The sequence below is a fragment of the Silurus aristotelis genome, assembly GCF_946808225.1.
Source record: "Silurus aristotelis genome assembly, chromosome: 22".
In the NCBI taxonomy this organism is placed as follows: Eukaryota; Metazoa; Chordata; class Actinopteri; order Siluriformes; family Siluridae; genus Silurus; species Silurus aristotelis.
In genome coordinates this window covers 13463446-13479806 of record NC_139595.1, presented here as the reverse complement: position 1 = coordinate 13479806, position 16361 = coordinate 13463446, and the positions used below count along the sequence as shown (strand labels likewise).

The 16361-nt window shown below is 36.5% G+C and overlaps 1 protein-coding gene across 1 annotated transcript in view; it reads left to right on the top strand.

Moving 5' to 3' along the window:
* The first annotated feature begins 3051 nt into the window (after positions 1–3051).
* The window catches only part of cyp2y3 (cytochrome P450, family 2, subfamily Y, polypeptide 3), a 30863-nt gene continuing 17553 nt past the window's right edge, over positions 3052–16361 (top strand). The window contains 9 exon segments of the mRNA XM_083524772.1: positions 3052–3313; positions 3786–3948; positions 4720–4869; positions 5728–5888; positions 6193–6369; positions 7070–7211; positions 8443–8630; positions 9589–9730; positions 10005–10183. Coding sequence (XP_083380898.1) covers positions 3146–3313; positions 3786–3948; positions 4720–4869; positions 5728–5888; positions 6193–6369; positions 7070–7211; positions 8443–8630; positions 9589–9730; positions 10005–10183 — 1470 coding nt within the window. The 5' untranslated portion in view covers positions 3052–3145.

The following is a 16361-nucleotide window of genomic DNA, read 5'->3' as shown; positions in this document are numbered from 1 at the left end:
TTTTTTGACTTGCTAGGTTATACAAAATAAGGTGGTGTGTTTATCTGCACTATCATGCTACAGGCTCAGTGATAACACTACAAAATTGCTCAAACTGTTATTTATGTTCTGAGGCTCCTGCCTGTACCTTTTAGCTAACTGCCCTTTATACTATACTATAGAGGGAAATAAATGAATACTGTGAAATTATTTGTTATTCTCTATAAAGTTTTTAGTTTGGCGATTTTGTAAATTACTGCAATTTATACCTGGTTTGATAAGTTATATATTTTGCACAGAGTTTGTTTTTAACTTTTATTTTTTGAAACATTTCTGTTGCAAAAAATACTTTAACCCAGAATCTTTTAATGCATTTTTCTGCTCTGTTTTTGTGCACAGAATCTTATCCCAACATGACCTGACCTAAATCACTGTGTGTGTGTGTGTGTGTGTGTGTGTGTGTGTGTGTGTGTGTGTGTGTGTGTGTGTGTGTGTGTGTGTGTGTGTGTGTGTGTGTTGAGTAAGTGAATACAAAGGTGGCTGGTGCAATAAAATATAAAACAAAATAACTGGTGGTCTGTCTAAAGGAGTATATTTATCTGTCTTTTAATTGTGCATGAGGTATCACGCATTTATCACATACAGCAGTGTTAATACTGTAGTAATCTTTATATCTGTTCATTTCATTGTTTGATATCTAAAAATGGGGCACAGAGATCAGATGTATGTGTGACATTCATCCAGTGGGAACAAACAGTTTTTCTGAACGATTTCAGGGGGAGTGGTGGCTCCAGCGGTTAAGGCGCTGGTTGCGCGATCGGAAGGTCTGGGGTTCAAGCCCCGGTATTGCCAAGCTGCCACTCTTGGGTCCTTGAGCAAGGCCCTTAACCCTCTATGCTCCGGGGGTCCCTTACAAGGGAAATATCAAGGTCTGTGACGTGGGGCCGCCTTCCTGTGGGCTCACCACCTGCAGGAGGGACCGTAAGGGACGGTGCTGTGAGGATTGGGCAGCAGTCGAAAGGCAGGGGCCTGCTTAGACTGCTGCCCCCGCGACCCGAATTACGGATAAGCGGGAGAAAATGAATGAACGTGCTATTTTCTTGAACCAAAATGCATTTTAGAGGAGTAAGTGTCCTGATAATGGATGACATTAGGACAATTTTTGTAACCATGACAAAAATATACTGAAGCATATATTGACTCTTGATTCTTACCATTGCCACATAAAAACGGGTCAAAGGGGTCCAAGCACTTTCCCCAAATAAATAGTGCCTCCTAAAGCCATTGCTTGCCTAAATTAATTAGTTTAGTTGCTTTGATACTTCCTGTGTTTATAATTTAAGTGTCAAAAAACGGCATCAGACTGCATTCCCCATCCTCCTCACAAGATATCACAAACACTAGAATCATATTTATGAGCACCGGTATTTAAGATCTCTCATTTGTTTAGCATCCATTGCACTCGCTGTGTTTGTGTATATGTTCTAGTTTGCTTTGTTTATAATTGTATATTGCATTAATTAAATATTCATCTGCACTTGCATCTGCCTCTGACTCATTGTCCTGACAATAACGTTATTTTAATGTCTATGCCCTCAGAAAATCTTGAGTGGAGCAACCAATACAAAGAGCTGAACTACTGGATATACATATACAATAAATCAGATCTTAAAATATTTTTCAGTAAATATTTTTTAAATATATTTATAGTTATATATATGTGTGTGTTTATTCATTGCATAATATCAAATGTATATAAGTATGCATATATAATGTACATCTCATATATTAATGACTATTTCTTGCAGATATAATATTGTTTTATGCCTATTACAAGTTTTCTATTATTAGAGCAATTTGAAGTGACAATGGAAATGTAAAAAGCTACACATTTGACATAAAAATCAGAAACTAAATCCTGTTTTAAATGCTAAGAGTTTCTAATTGTAGTGTTTAGATATACATAAATATTTGTTGTTTTTTCTTGATGATTATGATCATGTTAAAGATAATAATTAATCAATATCGCTTGCTTAAAATGTATGCTAAAAGCTGATTGACTAAAGGCACCTAGGTTTTTTTAATGTTTTTTTTTTTTTTTTTTTTTTAGCAACCTAAGGGTAATTATTTCTGAGAAACAGAAGATTCAATTCATCACATAATCTTAAGCTTTACATTCTGAGAATTTATAGAAGTGTGATATTATGTACAATATCATATTGTATTTAAATCTTAAACATAATTTTAAATAATTATGGCAGGTCAAACACAGCAAAAAAATAAAAATTCACAAATATAGGATTAGATGGCCAAAGTAACTATCGCACTACACTAAATATATAATATATATATATTACCAGAAGTATTGGGTCACCTGACCTGTCCTGCTATATGTGTTTCTTTTCCAAACTCTTACCACAAAACTGGAGGCACTGAATTGTACAGGACGTCAAACCTGTTCCAGAATGGCAATGCTCCTGTGCACAAAGTGAGCTCCTTGAAGATCTGGTTTACATGCTTTGAAGAGGAAGATCTTGAGCTCTGATCTCTCCTACTGAACACCTTTGGCATAAATTTGAACACTGACTGCACAGGCCTCTTCGCCTACATCAATACCTGCCTTTTGTAATACCATGTGGCTGATTAACACACATATACATAAGCACACTCTAGAATCAAGTGGAACATTTTTCCAGGAGAGTGGAGGGAAATAGAAAAGCAATTTAGGACTAAATGTGGAATGCAATGATCAAAAACCACATACCATACTAATGACTAGGGGACCCAATACTTTTGGCCCAATATAGTGTACATGCAGGTTATAGGTAATTTTAAACTATCATCCAACATTTTAAATGCATTGGTAAAATACAGTTCAGTAACCTCAATATGTTATTTATAGTTAGATGAATATCTCTTTAGATGATCATGTAGTTAACATACAATGTTATGCAAACTCTGTATATCTCTCTTCTTTAATCAGTGGGATAGACCCATTCAGGAGTTCATGTGTGCTGTAGATAAGCACAGGGTTAATTTTTTTCAGCCCCTCCCATTTCCTAGTATTATATAAACTCAGCAAGTTTCAAAGTCAAAATGCTTTTTACAAAAACAAGCAACAGACGTTAAACTTAAAACCGAGCAAATATTGTTTTTGGAAAAAACTATGGATCCCTTCAGCACTTTTCTGTTGCTGGGTTTAGTAATAGCTCTGTTCATATTGCTCCGAGGGAGAAATAAGCCACATAATCTACCACCAGGACCTACAGCTTTGCCAATAGTTGGAAATATTCTAACATTGGACAACCGTGCACCCTTTAAAACGTTTCTAAAGGTAATCAGGGATTTTCCCCCCACATTTTATTAAATATATTTTCCACAATTCAGTTATTCAGTAGTACCTACACTGGGCATTCATTACATAGTTATTGAATATTAAATTTTTTTAAACCACCTTGCTGGAGATTTTATAAAAGTCCTAATGTAATTTTTTTTTTTTTTTTTTTGTGAAACATTTTAGGTATTATGAAGAATGTATTTGTATTGACATTAATTAAAGAAGAATCCTTTCTTCTTTAATTAATTGAAATAAAATGAATTAGATGTGATATTCAAGGTAAAAACCAAAACTCCATGGTGTTGTGTTCTTCCTTATTTGTTAAATGTTACATAATTTCTAAGGATCTTGTTCTCTTGACATTATTTCATGTACTTGCTACAGTTTTCAAGCAGGGAAACGGAATTAAAATAGCAGAGAAATTAATATTTTTAAATGGATAATTCTTTTGGTCTATGTTCTTTAACAGTGGAGTAAGACATATGGTCCTGTGATGACGGTGTATCTGGGACCCCAGAGATTCCTTGTTCTGGTGGGCTACGACACAGTAAAAGAAGCCCTTGTTGACAATGCAGATGATTTTGTTGGCAGAGCCCCTGTTCCTTTTGTACAACAACTGCTGAAAGGCTACGGTAAGAAAACAAAATGTCCTTTATGACACAAGATACTAATATTTTTTCACTATCTGGTATTCCACAAACCCAAAACCAGAGATGTATTACATACCAGGAGCTTTTTGAATTGTGATATTAAGAGTAATAGTAGTTAGACCAAAATATGAATGATTTATTGAAATCTGGAGGTATATATATCCAAAAAAGATTCTTAAGTGCTCTTGTAGAAAGTAAAAGTTTTTCAACTCGTAATATTTATTGTCACAAAATACAGGATGTCACAAAAATACAAATGAATATAAAAGTAAATACAATAAAAGTAAGATTTTTTTTACTTGTTTAAAACTCATGTAGGATGTATACATTTAATCTGAGTTTGTTGATTATGTGTATAATGCACCCTGGTTGTTCCAGGGGTTTATCAAATGTTTAAACTGAGGAAATATTCCAATTTAAGGAAAATAAATGGTCATTCTGATGTTAGGTGAGGGCAACAAATGGCTGGGAAAAAAAAAGTCTTACTAAAAAGAAACAACTGGAGGAACATTTTCAATTAATTAGGTTAATTGGCAATAGGCCAGTAACATGATGGGGGTATAAAATAAGTAAAGATGGGCAGAGGTTCACCAATCTGCAAAAATGTGTCTATAAATTGTTGTATATAAAATGTTATATAACGTTGTTCATTTTACACAGAGTCCCAAATTTCCTTGGAATTGGGGTTGTATGTGATTCATTGTTATATATAGGATTCATTGTCACATTACCAACACTTTCATCATCTCTCAGGTATAACTATCAGTAATGGAGAGCGTTGGCGTCAGTTAAGGAGGTTTGCACTCACTACTCTGAGGGACTTTGGAATGGGACGCAAAAGGATGGAGGGGTGGATACAGGAGGAGAGCAGACACTTGCTGGATGCTATGAAAGAAACTAAGTGTGAGTGACCTAATTCATGTCATTTTCAACAGATTAAATATTGGTTAATTATTCCAATCAAATGGATAAAAAATTGGGTGAATCGCATTTTTTGTAACAATATTTAGTTTTCAATAATTCTAATCTCACAGAGGTCCTGTTATTCTCAGTTGATGACGTGTAAAGAAGGGATTAATGGTGTAAAGCATTTGAGTAAATGTGCTCCATTACTGTACTTAATTTTTTTTTTGGTTCATCTAGTTTTACTGGGAATCAAAGATATAAGCAACTTTAACTCTCTACTTAACTACATTTATGATTCAGTATATATACTTTTTACTCCACTATATTTTACCTGCCAATGACCGCCACATTTAAATTTTGCAGATGAGACAATATTGTTGTTGAAGAGACTGTTGTGTTGATTTTGTTTAATGAAGTGTTGAAGTGAACATATTAATTTTAATAAAAAAAATAATAATAAAACCTCACAAATTTAGCTTTTCACTAACTTGGTGTTTAGGATTAGTGCACCTTTGAGTGTACGTTCGAAATGTGTAAAATACTCCAGTACTGTTAAAATCAGTTACTTTAAGAATTTAAGTCATATTTTAATTAACTTGTAATGAAGTAAGTTTTGCAGTAACATTTATACTTTACTCAAGAAGGATTTTTAGTTACTCTTTACACCTCTGGAAGGGATTGAACTCTTGTAAATAAATAGTAAAGCCTGAAGTCCAAGCATAAGTCTAGTTTTAGTCATTAGTGTAGAGTGTGGAGTCCAAATGGTGCCCAAAATTGCTGCATTTTGACTGGAATGCACCAATCAACAGTATTGCAAAAATCTAAGACTTATTTACATGTGTTTACTTCCTGTAGCTGCCCCATTTGACTCCACATTCTTTCTGAGTAGAGCTGTATCCAACATTATCTGTGCATTGGTGTTTGGCCAACGCTTCGGTTATGAAGACCATAACTTTCTACGTCTGCTTCAAGTCATGAATGGAGTACTGACGTTTGGCAGCAGCACAGGGGGACAGGTATGACATAATAGGATTCTTAAAGAAACTGCTGAGACTATTCATGCAGGCCTTCAAATCCTTGTGAAAATATTAAATGTAATGATGCCCAATCACTTTTAAAACTTTAAAAGTTCTTCCATTTCCAAATTATATTAATATAGCATACAATAACATGAAGTACAATTCTAAAAAAAAACAATTATTGTTATAACCAACTACCAAAAAGGTGATATTAGACATTTTCAATGAATTTCATGCATATATACAAACACGGAATTCACAGCGCATCAAAGGGTTAAATATTTTTTCTCTTATTTTGCAGTTGTATAATATCTTTCCAACTGTGCTTCATGCACTTCCTGGCAAGCATCATCAAATTTTCAAAGATGTGGATGAAGTCAGGGCCTTTTCTAAGAGGAAAGTACAAGAACACAATGAAAATTTGGACCCAGACAACCCAAGAGACTTCATCGATTGCTTCCTCATCCGACTCAGCCAGGTAAGCAAACGTTTATACTACAGTGCTTTTTTATTGCTGGTTTGACCCGTTAAAAGTCGCTACGTATATCGATCTAATGATAAAACATTTCTCCTCCAAAATTGAACACTGATGTTCTAAATTGTGTTTGTTTTTCTTGCAGAATTTTGGCGCAAGTGGTAGATTTTGGTTACTTACAATATAATATTTTTAAACCATCAGCAGGTTTTCAGTGCATTAAACTACATCACATGTACAAAAACATTGTCGTTATTTTATTAATTAAAATAATCTAATTACAGTATGACTGTGATAAATCGTGACTTTTAGTAGATTTTGTGTCTCATAGCTGTGTGCATAATTAATCAACTGTAAGAGTAATTAGCAGTAACAGTAATTAGCTATTCATGTTTTCATGCAATATACTGTTTTTTCAGTCATTTCTTCTTCTTTGTTATTTCTTTTTTTTCTTATTTGAATTTATCCCTAATTATATTTTGGTTTTAAAATTAATACCTTCTGTATATGAATATAAATAGCATAATTTGGTAAAGTAGTGTGTAGCAGAATATGAATATTTTTAACAGAAGTTCTGAACTTATTTCACCTATTTTAAATATGGCTCTAGTTAATGCGTTCTATATGATAAATTGCTTATACAAATGGATTTCTTGTATTGCTACATTGATTACCCACATGCAATATTTCTTTTTCCAAACAGGAAAAAGACAATCCCAATTCAGAGTTTCATCAAGAAAATTTGATAGCCAGTGTCTTAAACTTATTCCTGGCTGGGACTGAGACAACCAGCACTACGCTCAGATATGCTTTGATGTTACTGATCAAGCATCCTGAAATACAGGGTAAGACCATTGAAGAACATGTTTGCACGAACATAACTAAAAATATATAGTCAATCTAAGTTTTCAAGAAATAGTTTACATTAAAAACATACATAAAGCAATGAAAAGTTACATTTTTGTTTCTTAATATGGATTGATCATGCAATTATCAGCCAATCATGTGGCAGTAACTAGTCATGAGTTTCACTTAATGATCACCTCAAACATCAGAAAGAGGAAAAATTACATGGTTTGTTTTACTTTGTTTGTTGATGCCAATGTGATTGCTGGAGTACTTTAGAACCTGGTCACCTTTACAGATTTTGCAGATGATAAAAAAAAAATCCAGGTTAGATGTGTTTTGTGTTAGCTCTCATAATCCTGTTTCCTTGGTTCCAACCTTCTCAGTTGGAAGCTGTCTTATGAATTCCCTAATTTTAAAACTCTAATCACTGAAATCCCATTTTCCTGCATGATTTTCCTAAAAAGTGGTCACTGAATAAATGTTCGGGTTTGTGTTTGTGTGACAGTCTATCAGAGTGATTCACACACTTATCTAAAAAGTCCCATTTGAAATATATTCTTATATTATTCATTTTTTGAAGTGAAATGTAATTAATTAATTTACTCCCATAGCAAATGCAAGAAAATGCAAGAAAGGCAATATCCAAACCTTTCAAAGTAGTGATTTATAGTACAAGATATTAATATAAACCACATGCAAATTATTATATGCATATTATATACGATTCAATAAAGATACATATGAAGCAGCTACCAACAATACGATATGATACGCTAGAATTTACCCTATTAAGAAGCGGTGCGATACGATACACATAATTACGTTGTGACATTATAACATTATGACTGGTGAGTGAATAACACTAATTATCTCTTCATTAAGGCACCTGTAAGTGGGTGGGATATATTAAGCAGCAAGTGAACATTTTATCTTCAAAGGCGGCAGGGTCATGGGGGGCCGAGGCTCATTGATGCACATGGGGAGCGAAGGCTGGCCGGTGTGGTCCAATCCAACAGACGAACTACTGTAGCTCAAATTGCTGAAAAAGTTAATGCTGTTAATGCACGACGGATCAGTAACAGGGACAGCAAAATGGGGACCAACACAATATTAGGAATCTGATCATAATGTTATGCCTGATTAGTGGCCATAAAGTTATGCCTGTATATGAGTTGCATCATTGCATACATACTGTACACACTATTGAATCCCTACCCACTTTTTCAGATCAAATGCAGAAAGAGATTGACATTGTTATTGGACAAGAACGAAGACCTAATATGGAAGACAGGAAGTCCCTCCCATTTACTGATGCAGTGATTCATGAAGTGCAACGCTATATAGATCTTGTGCCGCTCAATGTTCCCCATTACACCACACATCAAATTACATTCAGAGGCTACACAATTCCAAAGGTAATGATGAATAAATACATGTTTTACTTAAACCACTTACTTTTTTGATTTGTTACCTATAGCAAACAAAAAGCAAACTTGTGGAACTTCTTGAGCACAAACAGACCAAAAACTATTAAATATTTCTTCATTAAATATTTCTTCACTAGGATTGATGTAGCTTCATCAATAAATGCAATTTGATTGACATGAAAAATGACCAACCACTGATATTTTCTTAAAGACCTTTGGCAAAAATTCTGGTTTATCATTTAGACACAAAGACAAAAGTCTTAACTGAATTCTGTGAAGTTTTTTCAGCAGTCTGTTTACTATATTGTACTCGGAAAAATTTGTGACCACAGCACTGAAAAGTTTATAATTTCACTAAACATTTATGCATAGAAAAGTGTATACACAGAAGAATCAGATCACCTCTTTCAAGATCCTTAAGCTTATGAAGCTGAAAAATCCATCTAGTGATTTTACATGATCGTATCGAATAGCTGTAGATAAGATTAGATTATCAGAGCCACAATTTAACATTAGTGTATGCGAGGGTGTGTTATAATTTAAGAAGTCTTAAAAATGAAAAATGCTCAACAGTTTGAAACAACACAACACACAATTGCACAGACCTGCATTCAGCTGTCAAATTTTACAAATAATGTTAATAGTTTGCTTTGAGCAGCAGAAGATCAATTAGTTGTCCTATTATTATTATTCTCTTTTTTATTTTTAACTGCACGTTACTGTTTAATCATGTGATCTTTTACCATTCAGCTGAGTTTTTTCTGATTGCTGCTTTAGCAGGCAGTTCCTGACTGCACAGCTGATAATTGCAATAAATGCAATCCTTTATTTTCTTGTATTTTCTTGTTGGTCGCTCTGTCCCAATTGATTAAATTGTTTTTAAAGAAAACTTTATTTAGATCCACTAAATTCACTAGTTTTGGTTAACATTTTAAATCCCTTGCAGGACACAGTAATCTTACCCTTGCTTCACTCTGTTCTGAGGGATGAGGAACACTGGGACAAGCCATGGACATTTGACCCGAAACATTTTTTGGACAAAAATGGCAACTTTAAAAAGAGCCCTGCTTTCATGCCTTTTTCTGCAGGTGAGAACCGTCATTATTTACCAGTACACAGTTTAACATACACACATTATGATTAATCAAACTGCTCCTATGTAGATTCAAACTTTAGAAAGGTAGTTCTTTAGAAAAAAATGTTCCGCAATTTTTTGTGTCTCAAATGTACAATTAACTTAAATTAATTTAAATGAATCTTTTAATCAGAGAGTTTGAATCAGAATGCCAAAAAAGTGTACATGTAAAAGTGACTAGCGTTACAGTATGTGATGCTAACCTGAATTGTCGGTCTTTCCTGCAGGGAAGAGGGCCTGTGTGGGTGAGTCTCTGGCACGGATGGAACTGTTTCTCTTCCTGGTGTCCCTGTTGCAACATTTCACCTTTACCACACCTGGAGGACCTGAGAGCATTGATTCCACTCCTGAAACCAGCGGCTTTGCCAACCTGCCACGCAAATACCAGCTCATCGCCACCCCCCGCTGAACTACAACATTACTGTAGGCTGACAGACATAATCCCATTAGATATAATGTAAAGAACTTCCAAATCCCATTAGATTTTCCAATTGCAGATAAAGAAATGCAAGCCATGAAAGCAAGTGGACAATTTGGGAAGGAAAACAGATTGGCTTTAATAAAATTGTATTCTGAGCTGTGGTCATCTCACTGACACACGGCCTCATAACATCTCTTTTGACCCATGAGATTAATTCAATCCAGAGCCACCTATGTAAGTAGCAATCTTAGAAGGTTTTGCAGCATCATTATTGCATTCCACATTTAGTCTCAATTTGTTCATATAATCCCCTCCACTCTTCTGGGAAGATGTTCCACTAGATTTTGGAGTGAGCTTGTGGACATCTGTTTATTATACCGCATCCAGGGGTGCAATTAAAAGTTTTAAGGGGGGTATGCAAGACAGAATTTTGGGCCCCCATATATATATATATATATATATGTATATATATATATGTGTGTATATATATATATATATATATATACATATATATATATATATATATATATATATATATATATATATATATATATATATATATATATATATATATATACACAATGTTATGTTATTAATAATTAAATAATTTGTATTGTTAAAGAAATGTAATAATTTGCTATTGCATAATATGTTACAATATAAATGATATAATGAATATAAATGAATATAAATAAATTTAAATTTTTTAATAAAACATTTTCAAAAAGACAGATGTATAAAGGAAGAGAAATGTAACATATCAACTGACTAAATACCACAACGAGCTTCTAAACACATTTTAACTTATGCAGTCTGTAGACAAACCTCATGCGTTTAATTTTATTCATGAGTAAACACTCTCTCAAAGTCAAAAAATAAATAAACATTTTCATCCTATTTTCAGTTTAATTTTATTTACAGGGAATTAATTTTATTTCACCACAGTGTTATTATTTAAAATATATGTGTGTATGTAATTTTAAAATTTTTAATTGATGATTGTGGGGCCCCCTAGCGTTCTCTTGGGCCCATATGCCTGGCATACTCTGCACCCCCCCTAACGGCGCCCCTGACCGCATCCAAAGACACCCCATACAATTGTGTCTCCAGCTTTGTGGTAACTGTTTGGAGAAAACCTCATATAGCAGGAAAGGTCAGGTGTCCCAATACTTTTGTTCATATAGTGTATATCAACCAAAACAAAGCTACAATATTTGCTTGCTTTTAGAACTCCAGGTCATTAATTCCATATGGACCTGCATATTTATCAGTATCTCAGGGTGTCAGTTTTTCTTTTTTAGGCTGAACTGTTTATATATATCCTGTGGGCTCACCACCTGCAGGAGGGACCGTAAGGGACGGTGCTGTGAGGATTGGGCAGCAGTCGAAGGCGGGGGCCTGCTTAGTGGAGGAAATTAAAGAATGAATGTTTATATATAAGCTTAGCCACTGTTCATCATCATTAAAATTATCATGTTCATCAATACCATTGCTAAATTCAACACCACCAATCTGCTAAAGTTAAACAGCTGATAGTTACACAGCTTTGTAGTTTGAATGTTGTTTTTACTCTTATATTAATATGATCAATAAATAAATAATTAAAATGTCATTGTGAACGGAATGTGAATGATTAGTATATTTGGGTTATGAGGTTTATTGGCTGTACACTATAAATTGAGTATTAAGCATTAGAATGTAAACACAAACTGATCAACCGATAACAGAACAGGGGTGGAGGCAGAACATGACAGAATAAACATAGCTCCATAATCATGTGACTCAGCGACAAGTCAGTGGGGTCTGGTAGTAGGGCTGAGATGAGTTTGCCTAGGGCATGTGAAAGGACTGAGACAGGAATGCTGGGAATGCCAATGCTGTTGGCTTCTGGCAGCAGCAGGTATTGGGACGTAGTGCCATCAGCCTCTGGCAGAAGCAGGATTTTGGAGGCCGTGTCATCTGCCTTACAGCAGGGCGTAGGGTTTCACTCTGTCTGCCTCTTTTTGGAAACATGGCTTAGGAAGCCATGCTGTCAATGTCCGGCATAAGAGGGTTGTGGGAGGTCACAATGTCAAGCCTCTGGAATGAGCATGACTTGGAAGCCTGTGCCATCGACCTCCAGCAGGAGCTTAATTTTTTAAGGCCTCACTGTTGTCCTCAGGCAGGAAAATGACTTAGGGAGCCATGTTAGCAAACTTAAGTATGAGGTCAGGCCATGGGCCAAATCCATGAGTTTGGCTTGGGAGGCTGCACTGTTGCTTGTGAAGGGTGTGTCAAAGGTTTGTCAGGAAAATGATGTAAGAGGCTGCACTGTTAAGTGTAAGGAAGTGTTTTATCCTCTGCTGCTTCTGTCGCCTGGACAGGATACCCTTGAATTCAGCCTTTTCTCTCCATTTCTGCTCTCCTACGTATACGGGGAAGTCTCAATGAAACACACGAGTCAGCTTTCAGTGAGAAGTTCCAAAGTTTATTGTTTCACACATGAAGATATACTTCCAAAGAGAAGGAGAGAAAGGGGATGGGCTGCAAGGTGTGTGCTATTACACCACCAGAGGTCACGCCAGGACTTGAAATCATTTTGACCATACAGTAATTGAAAATTTCTCAATGCTGTTGAAAACTTAATTGATTAATCCATTAATGGCAGTCATTCGGCCTGGACCAAGCAAATTTCCATCCAGTGTTAGCTTCATCTTTTCCTGATTACATCTGTACATTACAATCTGTTTAAAGATTAAATAAAAAAAAAACATCATGCTGCAATCTAAATAAATTCAAAATTGAATTAAATTGGTGTCTCTCGTGAGCTAAATTGGCAAGTCTTGTTCCATTGCAGCTGCATAACTAATAGACCTTCCACGGAAAGCTCATGTCTGATGTGAAAAAAAGGTTGCAGTTCTTGTTTTACTGAATTTTTATTTTTTATAGGGCAATCATTCTTTATCTGTTCACGAAGTTGGCATTTCTCAAGGCAGTTCTCAGATGCAGAGGTGAACTTAGAAACTGACAAGGCAAATAAGTGAGAAACAGTGACAATCATTTCTGCTTCAATTGTTTCACTTGCCTCAGGCAGAGGGAGTCAAGAGAGGCAGTCTGCTGTGATGTTTTTTCCCGGGTGGTATGCAACTTTATAGGAATAGCATGACCACCTAGCGATCTCCACCTAGCCAGCTCGTCCCATTTCTTTGAATGTAAAAAGCATAATAAGGGCTTGGTGGTCTGGTCGCAGAACAAATTGTATCACCCAAAGATATGGCCTCCATTTTTAACTCCACACACAGGCCAAGGCTCCCCTTTACACAGTTGACAAGACAAGACTTGGTCGAGTTAAACATGCTCCTGAGGTTCCAGTGACCACTGTTCCTGCCCTCTTCCCTCTGCGGATCTTCCCACTTCGCCCAGACTTGCCTCTGAATAGTGTTCTCTTCTTTGCAGGCCACTCTGTGCAGCTTGGGACGGTTTCTCATCAAAGCCTTAGGTGGTTTCTTGAAATTCCGGAGTAAGAACGGGCGCTTTAAGGATGGATTTGGATTGTAGTTAATGTCAACAGTCTGCTACACTGACTCAGGACTACAGTTTGCTTCTGATCACCATCACTGCACCCCGCAACATCGTTTATCTGCAATAAATGGACATTTGGTGCAACCCAGATGAGGATGGGTTCCCTCTTGAGTCTGGTTCCGCTCAAGCTTTCTTCCTTATGCCATCTCGGGGAGTTTTTCCTCACCACAGTCGCCACCGGCTCGTTCATCATGGACAAACTTACACTTATAAAGAACATATTCATTATTTATCACCACATTATCTGTGTAAAGCTGCTTTGAGACAATGTTCATTGTTAAAAACGCTATACAAATAAAAATTCATTGAACTGAATTGAATTGAATTGAAGACAAGATATACCTTTATTTGTCCCACAGTAGGGAAATGTTCATGTTACAACAACAACAAAAAAAAATTTGCATATATAAAGCAGAGACATAGTACAAATATATACAGTAACTTTCTTTCGGCATCTCCTATTAGGGGTCGCCACAACGGACCATCCGCATGTTTGATTTGGCACAAGTTTTCACGCTGGATGCCCTTCCTAACGCAACCCTCCCCATTTATCCGGTCTTGGGACTTGCACTAAGAGTGGCTGGGGTTGGTTTCACAGTACAGTATATAAATACAAAAGAAAAGAAACTAACAATACACTGTAGTAGTTACACTATTAAACAATCAAATTGCACTAGATAATATTGAACAATTTAAAATGGTGTTGTTGCACAGTTACACAAAAACAAAAAACAGTATTAATAATGTGCATTATGGTGACTAAATCACTGGGAGCAGCTCCAATTCTAAAGTCTAATAGCAGCAGGAAGAAAAGGCCTTTGGTGTCGCTTCTTCAGACACCTTGGATTTAAAAGTCTGTTACTGAAGGAGATGAAGCTGTTTCATACATGAGTGAGAGTTGTTCTCCAGCAATGATGATAGCTTAGCTACCATCCTCTTTTCTCTCACCTCCTCTACAGTGTCCAGGACTGAGCTGGCCTTCCTGATCAACTTGTCCGTTTTTTCCTGTCTGCAGTAGAGATGCTGCTGCACTGGCAGACCACTCCATAGAAGATGGCTGAGGCCACCACATGGTCAAAAAAGGTCTTCAGTAGTGCTCTCTGCACTCCAAAAGCAAAAAGGGTCTGCTCTGTCCCGTCTTGTAAATTGCATCTGTCCAGTCCAGTTTGATGTTCAGATGAACACCCATGTATTTTTAAATCAATTCTCTCAGTGCCCTTTTATATTAATGTTAACTGGTGATATTGAAGAGTGTTATTGCCCTTGAAAATCCACCACCAGTTCTTTGGTTTTCTCTTCATTCGTCAGGAGGCAGCTTTGTTGGCCCCAGTCCAAAAAATTCCTGGAGTCCTCTGTACTCCCTGTCATCATCACCCATGAGCAGACCGACGATATCAGAGTCATAAAAGAACTAATGCAGGTGACAGGTTGCTTAGCATTAAGTCTGCAGTGCTACTGGTCTGCAGTCACTTTTTTGGGGCGAGGCATTTTTAGTACAGGTACCATGCAGGATGTCTTCCATAGCTGTGGTACCTTCCTCAGCTTTAGGCTTAGACCAAACACATACAACAGTATATCGCACAGCTGGCCTGTGCAGGTTTTAAGGAGCCTGGAGCTGATGCCATCTGGGCCTGCAGTCTTCCTTGCCTTGATACTCCTGAGCTCCAACCTCATCTGGGCTTCTGAAAGGTGCAGTATGTAGTGGTGGGAAGGGGACTGGGAGACAAGGTAGAGGGGATAGGTTAGATGTGTTGTGAGTAGGCTGTGAGCTGAGAGAAGTACAGCTAGAGGTGAGTCTGGAGCAGCTTGATTTTAAACTCCCTCTTCTTCTCTTTAAGGAGAGTCTTTATCTCAAGGTTAATCCGTGGCTTGTTGTTGGGAAAACTCTGTACAGTCGTGGTGGGTACAGTATTCTTCACACAGAATTTTATATAATCGGAAATACAGTCTGTTTAATTGTCAATATTCTCCCCATGTGTATTGCACAATTTTCCACACAGCAGTATCAAAACAGTATTTCAGAGCCTTACTGGTCTCATCAGACTACAGTATGTCCTCAGTGTGTGGAAGATAGCTGGTTTCCTGCATGAAAGGGGTTTGTACACAGGTAGGGGATGAACCAGGTTGTGATCCGAACTCAGTGATTCCGATTCATAATCACAGTATCACACTGAAGCAGTTTTCAGCGGATCCATTCCCAGCGAAGGTGAACTTCATTTTACTACGTAGAATGTTGTGTACCATTGTGGAAGACATCTGTAGAAAAACACGGCACCAGAATAATGTCTTTGGTACAAGAAACTAACTTTACTCTCAAGGTTGGATAATAAAAGCAAAATAAGCATGGTCAATACTCTCTGGCAGTATAGACAATGATGAGCTTGTGTACACAATTATCTCCACTGGCTGACAATGTCCATCATTTGTTTTAATTTGCACACAGCAGAGAATTTTGCCTTTCAAAGTTGCAGGATCATTCATGGATAATAGTGAGCTCTGGTATAAAAATCTCATGCACCTGTTTCTGTGATGAGCAGCAAAATTTGTCCGCATGAATGGCATACTCCTTTTATCGTTGTAAGTGAAGGTTTGCTATGCACAT